The sequence below is a fragment of the Mus musculus genome, chromosome 14 (genome assembly GCF_000001635.26).
Source record: "Mus musculus strain C57BL/6J chromosome 14, GRCm38.p6 C57BL/6J".
NCBI classification, from domain to species: Eukaryota; Metazoa; Chordata; class Mammalia; order Rodentia; family Muridae; genus Mus; species Mus musculus.
This window is the reverse complement of record NC_000080.6, coordinates 96,139,444-96,161,896: the sequence shown is the minus strand read 5'-3', so window position 1 is coordinate 96,161,896 and position 22,453 is coordinate 96,139,444. Positions and strand designations below refer to the sequence as shown.

The window sequence follows — 22,453 nt, the reverse complement described above, 5'->3', positions numbered from 1 at the left end:
ATGTCTTTCAGTACCTGTTCCCAAAGAATGTGAAAAATGATAATCAAAAGCAAGGCTGGAGATTTATGAAATAGATACAACAACAAAGGAACATTACTAAGACTATGCAAAAGAAATAAATGGTTATTAGAAAAGATTAACAGAATTGACAAGCCTACAACCAAGTTAAACTGGAGAGAGAAGTTTCAAGTGAACAAAACATGGACTCCAAAGAATAAAATTAAAACATGCACTGACAAAACTTTAAGAATCATAAACCAGTGCCTTTGTTTTCTGATCTGCTGACTTTTTTTCAAATTTTTGACAATCTTCATATTATTTTTGAATAATTTTGTAAATTGTTTTTCATTAAGTAGAAAATGAAGAGGTTGCAATTCTTCATGAGTTTCAATATAAGAAAATCTGTCATGGATTATAGAGAAGGAAGTTGGAACGGATGGAGAGATGCATTCGATCTAATTTTATTAAGGTAAACTTAGAAAGGCATAGGACAGGGCAGATCACAATAGGCAAATAAGCATCTTTGGGCCATGTATATTGCAGGTCATGGGCAAAAGCCCCAGCTCAAGTCTTTCCATGTCTTGAAACAATCGCTCCTGTCACTGTCACTGCTTATAGTTACACAATCAGGATGTAAATATACTGGCAGAAATAAAAACAGTGAATAAGGACATATTACAAGGACATAAGTTTTAGATTTTCCTAACAACCAGGAAGATCTGAAATTTTTATTTATTCATACCATTTCTACCCTGTGGTACTTACATTCCCTACTCTTTAATTTTTGTACCCTGCATGTCTTCTCTTGAGAGTTTTGGGAGTATATAAACTCACCATTACTTTCCACATCTTCCAAGACACCATTTTAGGTATTTCCAGTTAACTAGTGGAGACCTCAGGTTTATCTCTGTACTTGGCATTCAGAATTCTAGAACATAAGAACCTATTTCTATTGGCTTTTCTAGACGTGCATGCATCATTGGTATTTTAAAGAAAGTCTAAACACATTGTGTTGACCATCCTTAGTATTTTCATAATAGAACAAAAATATTAATTTAACAAAATATTTAGGAAATGCATATCTGAGTCCAGTTTAAGATAATTTTAATTTTATGTGTTTGGGTGTTTGCTAGTCTGTCACTTGAATGTCTGGTGTCCCTGCATGCCAGAGGAAGGTATCCGATCCTTTGGAAACTGCAGTCACAAATGGCACTGAGCCACCATGGAGTGATAGTAGTGGAACCAGGGGCTCCTGGAAGAGCATCCAGTGCTCTTATCTTCTGTGCAATTTTTTCAATTATTTTAATTAACATTTAAACAAATACAGATCCCTCAAGTGTAATAAAGTATATTGGAGTTATTTAAGTTTCAAGCCAGTAGCTTCACTTTTATTTACTTAATGTCTATGATAATACAGAGTGAAACTTAATTAGAAAACATTGGTTCTTGGTATATTACCATTATATAGTACCATAATCTTCAATATACTCAAAATACATTAGGATGTACCAGGCATATATTTAAATGTTTTGTATATATTACTTTATTCAATGTTTGAAGTAAAATGTGGACTAGCACTGTACTATGTAGATAATGAATGGGAGGTATATCATTCTAAACAATATTTCTAAAGTCACATAACAAAGATATAATTGGAATAAATAGTACAAGGTGAGAGAATAAATGTGTAAATCCTTCCTAAATATGTTTAGTGAGCCCTTCATTATTTTCTCTGTTCTATCACAAGAAACACACGTCTCTCATACAGATTTCTAGCATGGCCACATCGTATGCCATTTCTGAATTACAAGCAGAAATGCATGTTTTGAGAAAGAAATGATGTCACATAATGTCGCTTTTAAAGCATTTACTAGATCAGTCCCTACTCGTCCAGTTGGTTAACAGTTCATCCTATTGGAATATAAGGTTCTGCTTTGGGTTCTCCTTCTCCCATGCGGCATTACTGCACTTTATGTTCCCAGTCACTTAACTCTTCAGTTAAAAATAAAATCTGACACTTTTATTGTTCTTCAGATATAATCTGTTTATTCCTGATAAAATATTTTATGCAAATATTTTCCCCAAATCATTACATATATTATTCCCCAATCTTAAATTAAGAGTCAACTTATCAACTTGGGCAGTAACTTTTTTCTTCATCATGGAAACAGGGAGTATTTGTGTGATTCAGTTATCCCATTCTTTCCCATGTTTTATATCCTGTATGGGAATATGGATATAATATGTGTACTTCTTTTGTGTGTGTTTAGGAACTAGCCTGAGAAATTGAAGTTATCTGGGAATAAAGTTCAGCTTTAGCTCTTCTCTGGACTTTATAACAATCTTCACCCCACACACCAACAAATAAACCACAATGAAAACAAAGATACAAAAACATTACCCAGTGAAAGAAATTAGATAATTGGAATCTTCCCAGCAATGATATTTTCACAGTCATGGTCATTCTTAGTCTTCACTGTGCTTAACAACCATCTGTGGCAATTTTGAACAATCTCTTTTTCTAGATAAAATTGTGCACCAAACAAAATAAAATATCTATAATCCAGATAGACACTAGCATGTTTTCATAGGTTTGTGTAACCCTGATGAGGCCAATATTATCAGTTGAAGGAAGAATAACTATAATATAGTGTAAGGACACATTTTTGTTCCTTTTTTAGTTTTCAAGCAGCAAAAACTAATTTTAAAATCTGAATGATTTTATTAAGTTAAAGAAACATTTATATAGCATTTTGACATTATGGTCAAACTGAAACCAATGATTCTTTTTATGTATTTCCTTTCAATTAGATGTTAAATATTTTTTAATGCTTTATATTGACAGTAAGAAAAGTCTTTTAACGTCCTAATTTACTATATTTATAAAGATATTTCTGGAAAACACAAGGAGGAATTTGAATGTATTATCTTAATTTTGAATTTATTCTGGTCCATTTATTTTCTCTACTTAATTAGAACATTTTGCATAGGAATTAGAACAGCTGCAATAAAGAAACACATTGTCAGACATCCAGAGTCTTAAAATACAGTGACAGCTAAAAGAATATCACATTTTATAATAGGTATGCATAAAGTATAAATATATTCTAGTAAATATGGGTTGTGGAAACATTAATATTTAAAGCAATTTCATCATTGATAACAACATTTGCTCGATGTTTTAATTTTAGGTAGAGATGTTTGCAATAGGAATTAAGTTTTAAGAGTGAATATATATTTGACATTAATATTAATTATCACTCTGGGGAAACTCTATTTTTGTCCATTCCTAGTGAACACTACATGGACTGTTTATAAATATTTTGAGTGCCTATTATTTGCTATGTAGTTATATGTATTTTTATTTGACCTCCATACACATGCTATGAGTCATATAAAATTTAAGTGTGAGGATTAGCAATGACAATGAATTCTAGTATATTGCCAATATTAGTCAGATGATAAAATAATGTGATGAGAAAGCTGTGGCAACCGCAATACAAACTAGCACTTTTTATTGCAACCATCTACTATTTTGCCCTATTCTTAGCAACATTATTGTAATAGCAGTACCAAACTATAATATATGCAATGTCTCACATTTTCCTCTTGTTAACCACATTCTTCTTTCCAGTATAGGTTATATAATATCTCCTCCAAACATATAGCTTATAAACATTTTTAATTTTATTTTTCTATTTTTGAGGTTTTCATAAATGAGTACAATTGGCCCTACGTTGGGCGCTAATTGTTGTGTCCGGCCAGCAGACTACAACCTGGGTTCTAGGGGGAGTGGGGGATGTGCTCTGAATTAACTTTGTTAGGTAATTTAGAATATAGGAATCTCTAACATTGGAATGAATATTAGACCAGTCTGAGATTGAGTTAAAATAACTGGTCACACTGAAGAAGAGAAAAATCATTATGACTCTATTAAATGACTAATTTTACTAAGTCTGAATATACAGTCTCTGAGCTCGCAATTGCTTAAATTGTTCATCCCTCAGATACTATTAATTCTCAAATTTACAATTGCTTATGCATATTTCTAGTTAATAAATAAATAAATTATGCACATGTGACTCTTAATAACTTTGCAAGCCTTCTAGTTACAACTGCTCCTTAAGAAAATTGATTAAAAGTGCAATTAAAAAAAAAAGTGCAATTAGTCACTGCCCCTTTACAGCCAAGTATTTAAAATATTTTGTCAACTAGTTATTAATTCAAAAGTTTAGGTATTGTGAAATCTTAAAACTTTAAATTTTTAAAAGACAAAAAAGAGAGAAATTGTATCCCCGTGCATACTATTTAGTGCATTCCCATGCACACTATTTAAGTCTTCAATGTTCAAAATGTTTCAACATTTTTACTTCTTGCTGCCTATTAGTCTTGTGTTCCCTTCCTAGTTACATGCAAATGTTGTATCTTTGCACATATTTATAAATACAGCCTTGATACATTTTTAATTTGGGTGGGGGTTGGTCCTTTTATTGAAATAGATAACTTTACTCATATAATAGATGCTGGTTATGGTTCCCCATCCTCTAATCTCCCCAGGTTCTCCCTACCTATCTTTTTACTTCCCACTCAGATACATCTTCTTTCTTCCTCTCACTAGAAAACAAAGAAGATTCTATGGGATAACATAAAATAAAATATAATATAAAACAAAAACTAACACATTGAGATTAGACAAAAAGTAAATAAAAGAAAGAACATGACTCTAAAGAAGGTACATGCAGCAGATGCACATGCAGAGACACACTAACTCTCATTCACTCTCTGAAGTGTTAGATGAAAACACAAGCTGGAAGCAATAGTATGTACACAAAGGACACAATTCCTACATCCTCTTCTGCAGAGTTCTCTGAACTCTCAGAGGGAGGGAGTTGATGGAGACATTCTTTAAGAGATGAACCAATGGAGAGGGAGAGGAGAAAAGGTATATTATTTGATTAACCTACTTATTCTCTTAGTTGTTGTCAGGGCTAAAGGAAGCTCCTCTCTTTTCAGGGGATTTGCCTTCTACCAAAAGACCCATTTTCTCATCAAGATGGAAGGTGAATGGCTGTCTGTGGTGCCTACTTGTATACCAAGGCTCATCCTGGCCTGCATTCCCTGTCAGTATCAGGGCCACCTGTGGCTTTTCTCAGTTATTTTCCCAATGGCCACTACTCTAACCTTCTCTACCTCAGTGACTTCCCTCCTTGAGCTACCTATTCCTATACAAGTTTGCCTTTTGCCCAATTGATCTCCTTTGTCTTCCTAATTTAGCCTCTTCTCTCTCACCCTTCTCTCTTGTTCTCCTTTGCTTTGTCTCTCTTCTGTTTTCACCTAGCCTCTCTTTTCATGGCCAAGTGCTATCTGCTAGCCATGTTCAGTGTACTATTCTATCTCTCTGATCTGGACTCTTCCAAATGCCCCTGTCTGTACTGTCCCTTATATCTACAATAAAAATCTTTCCCTGAACCTTAAATCAGAGTGGTGATGTCCTCAGTTTACACAATTTATCATGAAATTATATATGTTCTATGAAGTTCAAATATACATATTCTTTTATGAATTCTTTTTTTTTTTTTTTTTTTTGGTTTTTTGAGATAGGGTTTCTCTGTATAGCCCTGGCTGACCTGGAACTCACTTTGTAGACCAGGCTGGCCTCGAACTCAGAAATCCACCTGCCTCTGCCTCCCAAGTGCTGGGATTAAGGGTGTGTGCCACCACTGCCTGGCATGAATTCTTTTTATATCCTGTTTTTAATTGAGTTTATTACCTTACAATTATTGAGTGGGACAGCACATAGAGTCTGTTCTGAGAACTGTATGTATGTATGTATACATACAAAAATGGACAAAAATTATATCTATATCTACATATAAATTAGCTCAATCTGATAAAAATATATTCAACAATAAAGTTAATTGAAAGTCACATAATTTAAGTTTGGCCTCAAAACAGCAGTTGGATCTGAGTAAGGTATCAATGTATTACTCTAAAGGCAGAATTAAACACACAAATGAGATTCTTGAAGGATTAGAGAAGAAACAAAGTTGTCATGTTTTGAGATGCAAAATTTCAAAGGGAAAAGAAACTAAGGCAAACATTTATTTCCATCTCTTCTATGCATTCATTCATACCCTAGGAATCTGGCAACTAGGAACTGCTAAATTCTCTAAATAAGAGAGGCTGATATCTAGATCTGACATTTTCATGAGTCTCACACAAAAAAAGATACTACAAGTTCTGAACAGGAAAGAAAAGTATGGCTGTAAATTGCCTATATATCCAGAATATCACTGTGTATCATACATAGTAATTTTTTATCAGATTTTGCTTATATATGCAAATTCATTAATCATTCAAAACTTCTTGTTCATCTCCTATTTGGCACAATAATGAAGTTATTCTTCAACACGAAGAAAACACACCATATTCTAAAAGACCATCACTAACAACATAGACTACTTTTGCCAGAAAAACTATCTTCAAGACTTGCAGGAAAAATAAAAACTTTTCATGATATAAACACCCTTATATAGTTTCTCTCCAAACTTTGTTTGTTATTAGTACAACAAAGAATCTTAAAGAATATATCAGAATAGTAACAATATTTCCAACAGAAAAGAGAATTGAGAAAGAAGACAATGAAAGCTATAGTTTATAAAATATAAAATATAGCTGTGAATACAAGCCACCAAACAACATCAAAATGACTGCAAACCACAAACATTGACACTGGCTCTAAATATTAATACACTCTATTTACCAATCAAATGACACAAGTAATTAAAACTACTACATTAAGTCAGCTGTATGCTGATAGCAAACTAGATAAGGACACATATACAATTAAACTCCACTTCTAAATTCTCTGATCAATACAGATGCAAGTTTCATACTATGGAAATAAGTTCAAGAATGCATTAAGAACTATAGTAGTATCAACTTGGTTTCATAACTGGAGTAAAAGTTTTGTTCAAAAATAACAAATCAATTATTGTAACACAGAATACAAATAGACTATAAGATGGAAATCACATAATCATCTCAAGATATCAGAAAAGTCATTCAATAAATGGCATTGCTTCCTGAATAAAAGTTAAAGAAAACATATGGTAAGACTCATTGCTTTTGCTGCATATGTAGCAGAAGATGGCCTAGTCGGTCATCAATGGGAGGAGAGGCCCTTGGTCCTGTGAAGGTTCTATGCCCCACTAGAGGGGACTGCCAGGGCCAGGAAGCCAGAGTGGGTGGGATGGTGAGCAGGGGTTGGGGGGGGGGGGATAGGGGATTTTTGGAGGTAAACTAGGAAAGGGGATAACATTTAAAATGTAAGTAAAGAAAATATCTAATAAAAATATACTCCTGTAGAAACTATGAACACGAGTTTGCTATCTTAAAACACTTGATACTAATAAATAATAAAAATAGAGAACCTTCAGCTAAATAGGAAAATATTGAGAGCTTGTTTTCAAAAATAAAAATGAGGCAAGAATGACCTTTGTCCCCACTCTCAAAGTGGTTCAATTCTTAGAACAATCAAATAAGAGAATTAGAAATGTTAGAAGGGGTTTGAAACCCCAAAGGAAAAACAACAATATCAACCAGAGTCCCCAGAGTCCCCAGGGACTAAACCACCAACCAAAGAGTACACATAGAGTGACTCATGGCTCCAGCCACATATGTAGCAGAGAAGGGCCTTGTCAGGCATCAATGGGAGGAGAGGCCCTTTGGTCCTGTGAAGGCTCTATGCCCCATTGTAGAGGAATGCCAGGGCAGGGAGGCAGGATTGGGTGAGTTGGTAGGAGAGCATTCTCATAGAAGAAGGAGGAGGGGGAACAGGATAGGTGGTTTCCAGAGGGGAAATCCATAAAAGATTAAAGAAAATATCCAATAAAGGGGAAAAAGGAGAAATATTAGAAGGCCATTATTTCCTACTTGAGACCTATGAAAGTCCTAAAGACTCTCATTCTACCATTGTAGCAGTGTCAGGATACAAGACCAAAATGGAAAATTCATTAGCATTTTTATATTCTGGAATTCTGGCAGAAAAAAGCAAGCCTATGAAATGCCATTCTTAGGATAATATAGTCACTTCTAAAGAACATTTATCTAGGACAAAAACCTGATCAAAGCCTTGAAAGTTTTTACAATGAGAACTTTAAGACACTGAAAAAACTGGAGGCAACAAAGACTAAACTGTATGCTCAGTGGTTTGAATAATATTATGGAAATTGCTATATTACCAAAAATTGTCTAAGTTTCAATGCAATTCTCTTCAAAATTTCAATGGCATTCTCCACAGAAGTAGACAATATGATCTCAAATTCCGTATAGAATCCTGTTACAAAATCTCAAATACCTAAATCAACCCTAAATAAAAAAAAACAATTCCAATACTATAAATATGAAATATCAAGTATCAGCACACCCCCTAAGAAAAGAAGCAACATGTTAATTTAAATGCTCTCACTTTAATGCAACCATACAGTAAATAGATAATTCATGCTGCATTTAACTATTGTAGGTTTCTAGTCTCTCTCTCTCTCTCTCTCTCTCTCTCTCTCTCTCTCTCTCTCTCTCTCTCTGTCTGCCTGTCTCTGTGTCCCTGTGTCTCTCTGTCTTTCTCTCTCTTTCTCCCTCTCTCTTTCTATGTCTCTCTCACACATACACACACACACACACACACACACACACACACACACAAACACACACTCACTCTTCATTTAAAAGAGAGTCCCACTATGTAACTTAGACCTTAGAGACTGGTCTGGAACTCCACTGACTCGAAAGTAATCCTTATTGCTAGACTTCAGCTTCTGTAGTGCTCAAAGTACACATATAAGTCACTAAAGTTTATTACAGTTTATTAACCAATAGGGTAGTTTATGTCTCTTGGCAAAGCCATAGTTAATGGTATAAATTTGACTTTTTAAAAAGATTCTTAAGGAGGTTTGTTTTCTTTTGTTTTGACAGTTGAGCATTTCTTTGAACATTGCTCAGCTACAATTCCTTGTTTTTATTAAACTAAATTTTAATTTAATGAGATAAAATAAAAGCTATCACAAACAAACTAGAGAAAAAGAACCAGCTAGAAGGCACAAGAAACAGAGACCCACTCATTGACACATTCAGGAATCCCATAAAACACTAAGGTGGAAGTAAATATATATGCAAAGGACATGGTACACATTTCTGCACATGTTGTACATGTTGCCTCAGTCTCTGTGAATTCCTATGTGTATTGACCATGTTGATGTAGAGGGCCTTGATCTATGGTGTCCTCCATCCCCTCTGGCTCTTATACTCTTTCTGTATCTTCCCCGTGGTTCACTGAGCCCTGATGGCAAGATTAGAGTGAGAAATACTATTTCAGTAGAGTGTTCTTAGTTTTCTCAGTACCTCTGTGGGTATAATTTGACACTCTAAATACCATGTTTTTTACAGATTTTGATTTTGTCTATCTTGTTCTTACCCTTTCATATGCTATGAAAGCCCTGGTTTGTTTGCCTCTTTGTTTTCTAGACAGAAAGAAAGGAAAGAGAGGGGAGAGGGGTGTAGTTGAGTGGTCGACAAAGGGAGAAGGATCTAGAAAAGAGTGGGGCCAGGAAAACCATCATCAGAATATGTTGCATAAAAATACTTATTTTCAATAAAAGAATACGAAAGAAAAATCTCTAAAATACAAAAGTAATTATTTTATAATTTTGGTTCATATTATTTTAGGATAAGGACACAATATGAAACTTAACTTCCTAACATATTTTCACTGTATACTGTACTATTGCTAACTCCACACCCATTGTTTTATGTTTCCCTGCAATGTCTTAGGAGTAACTGTACTGGAAGGGCCTATCTATGCAGTGGGAGGCCATGACGGCTGGAGCTATCTGAACACAGTGGAAAGGTGGGATCCCCAGAGCCAGCAGTGGACATATGTAGCCAGTATGTCCATTGCTCGGAGCACGGTTGGAGTAGCAGCACTGAATGGAAAGTGAGTAGATATTCCTGTGATGTTCTTATAGTTAAGAAGAAAATAAATGTGTGGTAGTATTTAAGAATAATCTTTAATAATGGCATGTGTGCTTACCATAGATAATAACCAAAATTTGTATATAAATGACTAATCCAAGAATTATTAAGTATGTGTTATGAGAATATTTCTATACTTTGAGAATAATTATTAAGTAGCCTTCAGAAAATTACTAAAGGTTTGAAGTTTACTGTGATTTTTCTTTATGACTGACTGTACCATTTCATCTCCACTTTTCCAGCTGCCTTCCTATCAAAGCTTAAATTAGGAATTCTCAAAGAAATTTCATACAATATATTTTGTTCATGTTTTCCCATTCCTTCAATTCATCTCAAAACTTCCCTTCCTTGCTATCCATTATGATAGTCCTCTTTTCCCTTTTAGTTTAGTTTAGCTTAGCTTAGCTTAGCTTAGCTTAGCTCAGCTCAGCTCAGCTCAGCTCAGTTCAGTTCAGTTCAGTTCAGTTTTTTAAGACAGGGTTTCTCTGTGTAGCCCAAGCTATCCTGGAACTCACTCAAACCTGGCTGGCCTTGAACTCAGAAATCTGCCTGCCTCTGCCTCCCAAGTGCTGGAATTAAAGGCGTGCGCCACCACTGCCTGGCTATGATGGCACTCTCTCTCTCTCTCTCTCTCTCTCTCTCTCTCTCTCTCTCTCTCTCTCTCTCTCTCTCTCTCTCTCTCTCTCTCTCTTTCTCTCTCTCTCTCTCTCTCTCTCTCTCTCACACACACACACACACACACACACACACACACAGACACACACACCAAACAGTAAAAATCAAAGTAAAAACAAACATAAAACAAGTAAGAAAAAAAAAATTCCAAAACAAAAATATTCCACAAAAATAAAACAAACATGATAGGTCACTTTTTGGGGGAAATCTGGAAGAAGCTGAGCAGGAGGGCGACCCTGTAGGAGGACCAGCAGTCTCAATTAACCTGGACACCTGGAATCTCTCAGACACTGGAACACCAACCAGGCAGCATACACCCCAACACACATACAGTGGACTGCTTGTCTGTGTTCAGTCATAGATGATGCACATAACCCACAAGAGACTGGAGGGGAGGCCCCAGGGAGATTAGAGGTGTGAAGGGGTAGGAGGTGAGATTTGGGGTGGGAATATCCTTGTGGAGACAGGTGGGCAGAGAGGCAGTATGGGATGTGGAACAGTCGGAGGCTGGACCGGGAAGGGAATAAAGTAACGAGTTTAAAATAAATAAATAGCTGGGCAGGGGTGGCACACACCTTTGATCCCAGCACTTGGGAAGCAGAGACAGGCAGATATCTGAGTTCAAGGCCAGCCTGGTCTACAGAGTGAGTTCCAGGACAGCCAAGGCTATGCAGACAAACCCTGCCTTGAAAAACAAAAAACAAAAACAAAAACAAAAAAGAAAAAAAATGAAACACTGACAGCAATAAAATAAATAAATAAAACAAACAAACATGGAATTCATTTTGTGCTGGCCAATTACTCCTAGACATAAGATAATTTTCATATACTAATTGTCATATGTTTGGGGAAAAATCTGATTTTCTGTTACCAAGTATCAGTTGTGTATAGCTTCGTGATTAGAAGTGAGTCTTTGGACCCACTTCCTCTTTTCACTGCTGGGATTTTGTCGGATTTGAACCTCAAGTCATGTGAATGATGTCAGTTTGTGTGGGCTCATGTGTGTATCAGTCCTACTACTGTTGTGGAAGACACGGTTTTCTAAGACTCATCTACCACTTTTGGCTCTTATAATCACTTCACCTCATCTTTTGTATAGATACCCAAGTTATAAGTTATCCCATTTAGGACTGAGAATTCTGAAGCCACTCAGTTCTCTGCACACTTTCCAGTTGTAGGTCTCTGTGTTAATTTCTACTTACTGAAAAAGGAAGGTTTAATGGGAATTTCATGATGTATTCATGGATATATTAGTAGGTGGTTATATGTCATTTGTTTTCTCTTCCCTTAGAATAGTAGTAATGTTTTCTTCATGAGGTATCTCTACCTAGGCTCTTGATGACATAACAGTGCTGGGTATGATTTTATGGTATGGAGTAGGCATCAAGTCCAGTCAAATGTAGTTTGCTAGTCCCATAATATTTGCTCTAGTATTGAATCAGTAAATCTGGCAGGCCATTAGCTTTTGCAAGTCACAGTTTTTGTGGCTAAGTGGCAGTGTTGATTATCTTTCTCCTCTGAGAGCCAGCAAATTATCTTCCCATATCAGGAATGCAGTAAGGCGAATTGTCCATTTGGGTACCAGCTCAATTTCTTCATGTTCAATGAATATAGAAGGAAATATTCTCAGTAAAAACCTTGGAAACAGAACTCAAGAAACAACAAAACAAGTTATTTATCTTGATCAATTTGGGTCCATCATAGAGATACAGGGATGGTTCAAGACACAAAAATCAATAAGTGTAATCTACCACATGAACAAACTGATAGACAAAATCCACATTATTATCCAATTAGATGCAGGAAATGTATTTGACAATATCCCTTGATAATAAAAGCCTGGGAGCGAATAGAAGTAGAGGAGATGTATCTCAAAATAACAATTCCAATTTAAAGTAAGCTCAGAGCCACTGATGAGAAAGGCAAAACATATCCTTAAAATCAGGAATAAGGAAAGAATGTCCACTCTTTCAACACCTATTCAATAAACTACTTCTTTCACCAAAATTGTTGAAATAATTGTTTAAATAAACAAATTCACTGCAACTAGAACTTTGTGAGTTTTGTGAAGTAATTAAACATCATTGTATTTACGCATACTATTATTGCTCTCCAAACATCTCACGATTCTACCAACATTCCATTCTCTGCATTTGATCACCTACTTGCTGGTCAAGAACTTTATGATCTAACCTGGAGACTCATGCCATACATACAAAGTGGGACTTGGATGTTCTGGGTTACATCTTTGTCCAAAATATTTTGTACAGATCTGAACTTGATCAGAAATAAAGTCCCCAGCACACTTCCTTTATTCCTCATTGATATATCATTCTGTATGTTATGTTATCTGTGTTTATAAGGAGGAATGGCAGAAAAATATGTCTGTCCTTTATAAGCACTTCCCCCTTTTTTCATTTTCATTTCTTTTTTGTTTTTGTTTTGTTTTGTTTTGTTTTTGTTTTACTGGGGTGAGCTATCTCACCTGCTTTTCAGAGCTCTTATGAAGATATTTTTGATGATAGTTACTTAAAGTGCTGTATTTGGGAACAAAAATTTTGGAACCAATTTCACACTTGCTGAAAAGCTGAACATGATTTTGCAAGGTGTAATATATTTGATAGGTGTTTGTATTTAGCACAAAGATTCCAAGTATTTACAGCCTTGTATTTTGATGATGTCTAAGTTATTATAGACATGCTTGTATTAGGCCTAAATCATACACTTAGTTATATTCAGATAGTTTAATGTGAAAAAGTGACTTATAGATGGATATATACACAGGTAGAAATACACTAAACTATAATATTAAATATTCTATTTTAGGTGGAAGAAGTATTTTTATATGTATCATTTTCATATTTCCCTTAATTGGTTCTTTTTGATGTTCTTTTTCTTTGAAATTTGTAAATATATAAAATAAACATGAATCATGTATTTTCAAATACACACAATATTATCCTTAATATTTAACATGTAAGTAAATATTTTCCTTCACATTTAAATAAGATGTAGGATCTTTAAATTGACATATTCTCCAATGACTACAGCAGTATGATTATATTAAATACAAGTATGTGATGATGTTTAATTTTGTCAGAGATGATTCAATTTACTCACATTGGGTTATGTCTTTTGAATATTTTACATGTTAAACAGTTGTTCCTATATTACATATACGGAACTAAAGTGGAAAATACATTATTCATGTCTATATAATATGTGATAATTTTAATAATCTAATATATAAATTTTTAATTTTTACTTATAACCTTTATAGGAAGAAAAACATACACTAAAATTAAAATACATTTTTATATCTGCCTTTATAAAAAATGATATTTAATATTTATCTTAGAGTTTCTATTGCTTTGATAGCTAATTTTTTTTATAATGAATCTGTTTTTATATGTAGTTTGGTGCTATCCCATTGACGATTTTGATTTTCCTTCTTTGCTTTATATGTTTAGTGCTCTGATTGTTTTGAATCATTTTTTTTTGTCCATTTGATATTCTGTATGCCACATTATCCTAATTCACTTATTACATTATTGTGAAATTAAATAAACAAGCATTGTTATTTGAATGCACTAATTATTTTATTATACATTCTTTTGATTATTACTTTCTATCAGAGCTATTACTTCTTATGAGTTTTTCTTAAATATATTAATATCTAACTTAATTAGAACATATATATTTAATATTTAATTTAATTAAAATATATACACACACGTTTATTGCAAATATTCTCTTCAGTGACAGTAATACATGCATGGGGATTCTAGTCACAGGTTTTGACATGTTGTAAGTGGAATGTGTCTATACAGTTTATTTGTTAGCCCCCTTTTAAGCACATTCACTACACAAGGTATTTTTTTCAACTAAGTTTTATAATATCTTTTGAAATTTCACTTTGCTTCAGTAGTATTTGCCAAATAGTAAAGCGAGATGCTAATATACTGACGCTCTTGCTTCCATCTCCAAACTCTAGGATTGCAGACATCTTTAGGAATCACCAGGTGTTTTGCTCACTTTTCTCTGAATATTGAGCATTGCCTTTACCGTTTTTAAAATTTATCATCCGACATTTTTTTTTAGATAATGCTTAAGAACAGACTTTGTGATTCACACACATTAACTAACAACTGAGCTATATCCTAGCCCATGACCTGTCGTATTCATGGCAAGCAGAGAAACATTCCAACATCACTGTGCAATCTGTGTCAAAGTCCAGAATGCGATGAGAAGAGTGTAAATTGAGTTTGCTACAAATGATGAGACACCAAAGTTTGAATGCACAACATGCCTCAGGTCAGATACAAATATAGAAAATGGCTAAAAACAAAGACGCATGCTTGCTCAATAACATTACGTGTGTCCTATCTTATCAAATGATATCTAATGTCTCACAGGCTGCATAAAATCATTAGTTGCTTATAGAGTTGAGTAGTTATGAAACAAATCAATAATGAAAACGGTGACTTGAAAGAGCATGCCTCACAATCACCAAGCAGGAAACAACAGACAAGAGCCAGAAGCTCTCAGTTTTCAGTTTACTATCCATGGCTACCAGTTGCAGTCATGGAAGATGTCGTCTTCAACAGAGGACAAATTTGCCTGTTATTGTTGAGGGCCCAGACAGTCTTCAGCCTCATAATCAGCCACAATATTCTGACCTCTCTTCTGTATTGAGCCATTCTGATTTATAAGCCACAATTTGTTTTTACTCATCTATATACCTTTTTAAAAATAACCTTTCTACTTGTATTTCTTCACATTTTTCATAAACAATGTAGTCACTTTTTAATACCATCTGTTATCCCCTAATTCTCATTATGTATCTTCTAAACTCTGAACCCCCACAATAATTTGCTAATGCCTGTGGTAAGAATAGGATGATAAGACTCTGCTTATGCCAAAAAGTATTTAGTCGATACTTTTTACAAAACATCTGGAATCACTGTGTCGAAATTATAGGTGAAATATCTTTTTTGCTAGTTTCTAATTATCTTGTTTAATACTCACATTTTCACTGAGACTGCTCTTAGCAACAAGTTAAAGTTATTGTGTGTGTGTATTCTCAAGACACTTGACTAATATCTGTCATTTGTCAGTCTTTCTGCATAAAACATTAAGGGGATGGGTTTTTTATTTTTATTTATTTTATATTATTATTTTATTTTATTTTATTTTATTTTTTGCTTTTCAATGACATTTCTAGAGATGAACCTTTGGTTAAAAAAATTGTAATCTAGAATATTTGAAGTTTAATTATTTAGAATTTAAAAATATGCAGTGACCAATATAATTATATATATACGAGGAGATCACATTGTATTAACTAGAACTAGGAAACAGCATGAAAGCAAAGCTGCAACTCCAGAAGGGCTGCCAAGGTAGTTCAGGGGATTAGGTTTGAAGAATTCATTTGCTAAATTTGACATTCAATTCTACTAATGTGTCAAAATGTGGTGAATATATCTCAGCTATTTTGTGTATTTAAAATATGAGATTATAAAAAGAGCACATTATAATAAATAAAAGTTACATGGGCTCTGTCAGGCTTTAGTGTGCATCCTTGTATTTCAGTCATGTGTGTTAGGCACAGCAAGTCTAAGGCTGGCTTTGTATCCGTTGCCAAGATTTCTTGGTAGGCAGGAATGAAAACAGTCATCCACCTGCCTCGGAGCTTAGTGAAATCCAGAAATAAGCAGCTCACACGAAGAGGTTCACTGAGCAGAAAAAGCCGGAGTATCCTCCATTGTTATCTGTAGATTGTCTTGGGATCAGATTAAAGGATGTTGCATGTATTAAGAAACATAGGGCTAAACTATTAATAATCTGTTTTAGAGTCTTTATTCTACAACTTGTCATTCTAATAATTATTACCTACAAGACAGACTACCTGAATATTTTAAATGATATATTAAAGAAGCAAAACATGATTTGTGTATGTGTGTGCACATGTGCATATATGTCTGTGTATGTATATATGTGTATATATATATGTATGTATATTCATATGTATGTATATAATATCTAATTTTCCAAAGTTTGAAAATTATAAATATATTTTATAGCTTTGTTTTAACTATAACAAATGGAAAAGAACTGTGTATACAATACAGGTTACTAAGAAATTTACGTATTTCAATGACAAACATGTGGAGTTAAGGAATTCCTGAGGTAGAAGCACCTTTTTATTGTTAAGGAAAGGTAGAAGTATCCCTCTACATGAGGTGAAAGGTGACATATCCCCAAAATGCATGGCTTTCCTGGACACTAGAGAAGAAGAACTGTTTAGCTTTGTAGGGAGCTGCAAGTCTCTTCCTGATGACAATGCGCCCCTTTTCTTTTCTTTGTGCTATTTTGTATCAGGATTTCCTATTTTAAGGATTTTGTCACCATGCTTGGGTGAACCAATTACCAGTTTCCCTATGATGAAAAAGGCACAGATGATTAGTTAAGGATAAGAACACCTGAAACAATGAGTGTCTGATAGAATTTTACCAGTAATGCATTTTTATGTGCCTACAGTCTTATAATTGCAAGACAGTATTATGCTGTATAACACAAAATAATTCTAAAGCCAGTTTAGGCTCCACCAAGCTTCCTTCACCCAGCCCCTTCTTCCATTCAGCATACTAACTCAGTACTACTTGGACCAGAAGATGATTAGCCAATATTCTATGGAGATTAAGTATGAATAGATCCTCTTTTATTAATAAAGCAATGATGCTTCATGTGCATCCCATTTTTCCATAGTAAAGCAATAATCATGTAAGAAAATTTCATTGGGGCAAATAACAGGTATTTTTTCTTAAAAATGAAAGTATAGATTTCCTTCAAGAACAAGTTTTAAAAGGTCACTTGAAGCTCCCTTTATAAGATTAACATGTCCTAAAATCATGACCTCTCAGGCGTGAAGCAAACTCAATGGTTATGAGCTCTTGCCTCAATCTTTCTCCATCATCATTAGGAAATTAATGAATATGAACAAGAAACTTATAATATATCTTGTCTTTCCTTAACAGTGTTTATCTGTAAAAACCTTAGACACTGGGTTTCTTCCAGCTTCTATAACCTATCAAATTAAAAAGAGGCTTAACTATCACTACTTTAGCAGAGAACTGATTTAGCTAAGAGTAGAAATCAGAATGTGCCTTTTTGTTGCAAGGCTGTAATGCCAGCACCCAGGACCCCAGATGTGGATTACTGTGAAGTCAATGTCAGTTTCTCATACATAGTATGAGACCAAAACTGTATCTTAAAAATGAAGCTTAAATAAATGAATAAAGAATTAATGAGAAAACCTGTTTCTCAATACAAAAATACAACTGTAAACATTCAAACCTATATCCTGATAATACAGGACTTATTGCCCAGAGCTGCTATAGTATATGTGATAGAATATAAAAAATCAGTAGCACTTTAATAGATATACATTAACTATATAGGGAAACACAGAAGCTTGATTCTAAAACATTATGTAAAATTATCTTTATGCTAATTAAGCACAGAAGTGATATAAAATAATAGGCAAGAGTCAGATTCTTGCTATTCTCAGCAAAGCATAAAACTTTACTATAATTAAGTATATGTCTGTATCTTATGCCAGGTCTAGCTCGATGATTCCTGAAGTTGGTATTTTGGTGGACCTTCTCTTGTGGATTCAGAATGCCATCTCAGCTCCATATTTTCGCCTACAAACCTTTCTTTCTTCCTCTGTCTTTTCGGTCTTCCCAGTTACATCACTCCATCCCTTCTTTCCCAAGCTTCTGTCACATTTTATGCATATCGGCTGTTATGCTTCGTCACCCACCTCTCTACACATGGCGTTTTTCTTGCGTGTAATGCTGTCCATACATTTCTTCATCCTACAGATTTTACTCAGCTCTCAGTGCTGACTGGAAATCTTCAGGTTTCCTTTCTTGTCGTGAAACTCTCCGTTGTCACTTCCTATGTTGTCAGCCTACTTGTTTCAGCGTTAGAATCTCTTTCCTCTTCAGCAAACATTTAATTCATCCTCTTTGGGAAAGAAAGCAGGGAGTCTACACTGTGATACATTAGATTGTAAAGGGCTTCTGAGAGGATACACAATGTTAATTATTCATGAGAGTCTGTGCACAGGACAGTGTTAGTCTAGCATCTTAAATTGTATGATTTCTATACTTTGGCTATTATAATTTTAGGGCTAAGTATAATAAATTGTTTTTATTTACTTTTATTTCTCAGTTCTTGGTCATTTAATGTTCATTTAGAAATGAGGTGATTATATTAAATTAGATTAGCTAGGTATGATCACAAAATACTCATTTAAATTTCCTTTTCTGATGTGGAAATACAAATACCAGTTTTTATAAAGCATTAATGGAAGAATAAGCAAAGGCATTTTCATCTAGTTAATGAGTTCTTTTTTTGTTTGGTTTTGCTTTGTTGTTTTTGGTTTTTTGTTTGTTTGTTTTGTTTTGTTTTGCTGTGTTTGGTTTTTTGTTTGTTTGTTTGTTTGTTTTGTTTTGTTTTTGAGAGAAGGTTTCTCTGTGTTGTCCTGGCTGTAGACCAGGCTGGCTTCGAACTCAGAAATCCGGCTGCCTCTGCCTCCCAAGTTCTGGGATTAAAGGTGTGCACCATCACTGCCTAGTTTTTAAATGAGTTCTATTGCAACAGTTTTTTTTTTTTTCTTAGAAGTCTTTTATGTTAAGTGTAGTCTATTTTCGGCTTTCATTTTTTTAATATCTAGTATTAATTTTATGTTGATTAATCATACTTGTCTTTCATATTGTTTATTAAAATAATATAATAATAAACATTATAGTACAAGTAATAAAATAGAATAATACAAGATTTAATATTTCATTTAAAAACATGGAATTATGTAAGTTAATAAGTAAATTATAATCTGATATATAGCATATCTTACTGAGTATTTACACAAATGTCTATAAATAAGGTTTCTTTCATTCAGATATTGAACACATTTCATTAATGTGTCTACCATGTGTTACTAGATTTAAAGCATAAGTAACTATATCAAAGAAATTGATAATATAATCTGAACTTTGCATAAACATTTTTCCAAGTACTTTTAAAAAAATATGCGTAACTCAGGCTCAGAAGTTGAGAGTACTGACTGCTCTTCCAGAGGTCCTGAGTTCAATTCCCAGCAACCGCATGGTGATAAACAACCATCCATAATGAGATCTTGTACCCCTTTGTAGGAGCTAGGCATATTTGCAGGTAGAACACTGTACATAATAAATAAATAAATCTTTAAAAATATACTATAACTCAAAATTGTGTGAATATATTCAATAGTTACCTTTATAAGTAATGTTTAATTTAAAGTAACATTTTCTTATATTCTGTAACAAAGAGTGAAATATTTATAAATCATGCATTTCCCCTGTATATATGTATATTTTTCATTTCTAATATTTGATTTAATATATACTGTAATAATTTAATTATTTCACTTTTAAACCTAATTATTAGAAGAGTTTCAGAACAAAAATCTGATGAATCTTTTCAAATGCTTTTATTTGTATATGTAGATATGTGGCCTTTATTCTTTATACTGTAAGTGATATATGCATAACAGTGACTGATAGTTTTATATTGACTAATCGGACCATTTAATGTGATGCTGAATTCAGTTCACTACTGTGTTCTACATTTTGAAATATATATTTTTAGTGATAGAGCCTCTAATTTTTCAAATCCATGGTGTCTTTGGCTTTTGTATTACAGTTATTGATGGACTCAAATCAGTCTGGAAAGGATTTATTTTTTGGGTTTTAGAAACATTTGCATGATTGGGAACAGTCATTTTTTTTCTTTATAAAATTTTTTATTTGTAATCTAATTGCCAATGATGTTCCTCCCCTAATACCCTCCCAGAGTTCAACTCCCCTTGCTTTTATTCTTTCTCTGTATGTATCTGTCTCCGTGTCTCATTCTGTGTGAGTGTGTGTGTGTGTGTGTGTGTGTGTGTGAGTGTGTGTGAGCATGTGAATATAATAATGCAGTCTTAACTCCTGAGCTTCTCCGGGGTTGAAAATATTAATGCACAGCTCAAACATTGATCAACCCTGTAGAAGTATGATACTCTGTGCAATGTGATTATTTAGTTCTAGTAGATGCATAATATCATTTTTCTGTAGATTATGACATGTTCTTAAATATGCCATTAATTATTTTAAAAACTAAAATAAATCTGACACAATATTAAACAATGTTTTTTATTATTAACTATGAACATTGCTAAGCAAAGTTTAAATATCTGATGAGTGTAGTAAGTTTATTCATGTATATGTATAAGTAGAGAAACTGAAAATTAACATCTTTGAAACATTAGGAAACATGTTATATCTTCGCTGTATACTGCTAACTAGGAACAATGCTATATGCTCTACACCTTACATGTAGAGCATATAATTACTTATTACTTATTACATAAGTAATTATTACATAATTACTTATGCAGTATTTCTACAAAGTATAGTTCCATGTTGGCAATATTTTAGGAGTATAGCAATACTTCTTTTGAGTTAGATCTTCAACTTAAATGAAATGGAAGTAAATGAGTTCAGATTTCATGGAGTGTTAAGGATGATAAAAAATTCTGAATGATTATTTTACTTGGGTGATTTTTGCAAGCTAAATTGTTCAGTGCTTGTACTTTGAAATGCTCTTCCTGCTTAGTTTCAGCATCTGCTATGACAGAGTCAGCAGACTGCTTCTGAGTAATCAAGGAAGGCAGCATGACAGTCACAGTGAGAACACTTGGGACACCAGAGATATATATCATAGCGTGCTATGTGGGAAACAGAATAGACTTGTTAAAAATGTATCCATGATTTGATCTCAGCGTAAGCATCATGTTGTAGAATTATTACAGAATACTGGAGCATGGAGTTGAATACCTTAGGCCTCCAAAGTGTAGTATACAATGTAGTACATTTTTTTCCTATGAATTTATTTTGAAAATGAAAAAAAATGGAGAATTAAGTCGACAAGAAGGTTAAGAATAACATTCGTAGTTAAGGATCAATCTGATATCACAGTATTGAGATAAACAAATCATACCTTTCTTTTCCTGATGTTTGTACTATAGGAATTTTTCTGCAAGACTTCTATCATAAATAACAGCTACATGCCCTGCAGCTACTATTCACACTGATTAACTCCAAAGGACAGAGCAGCCTCAATTTTCTGCTCTCCTATTCTGATTTTTGCTGCTCCTAAAGCTGTAGTCTTTGTTAAATCAGTCTGTCTCAAAGTCTCCCTCTTTCATAAATCCATAGCCTCTGCTTTAATCACCATTGTGATCTTCCTTCTTGTGCACATGTCATTTTGTTGATAAGATATCCTTTTGTGATTTTTTTAAAATTGCTAACATAATCCATATAACTGTCAAAGGCCGTAATGACACTGATGCTGAGTTATACCACTTAGGGGCTTCTGTAAACATATCTCTGTGTGACCTTTTAGAATGCATCAGAAGTATTAAAAACTATTTTTGAAAATTTGCCTATATAATGTATACATATTGGGTAATGTGTGCCATACAAAAATATCAAATGAGTAAATAGAGGCACAAGTACACACACACACACACACACACACACACACACACACACACACACACACTAAAATTTTCATGATTTAACAGAGGATAAAGAAAGAGTATGTCTAAATGTTTAGACAATTTTTTTTACTAGATATTTTCTTTTACTACATTTCAAAT

General features: G+C 33.7%; 1 protein-coding gene across 1 annotated transcript in view; it reads left to right on the top strand.

The window, feature by feature from the left end:
- Positions 1 to 22,453, top strand: part of Klhl1 (kelch-like 1) — a 413,770-nt gene that overhangs the window by 357,138 nt on the left and 34,179 nt on the right. The window contains exon 8 of the mRNA NM_053105.2: positions 9,829 to 9,991. Within this exon, the coding sequence (NP_444335.2) occupies positions 9,829 to 9,991 (163 nt within the window). The remainder of the gene's footprint in view (positions 1 to 9,828; positions 9,992 to 22,453) is intronic.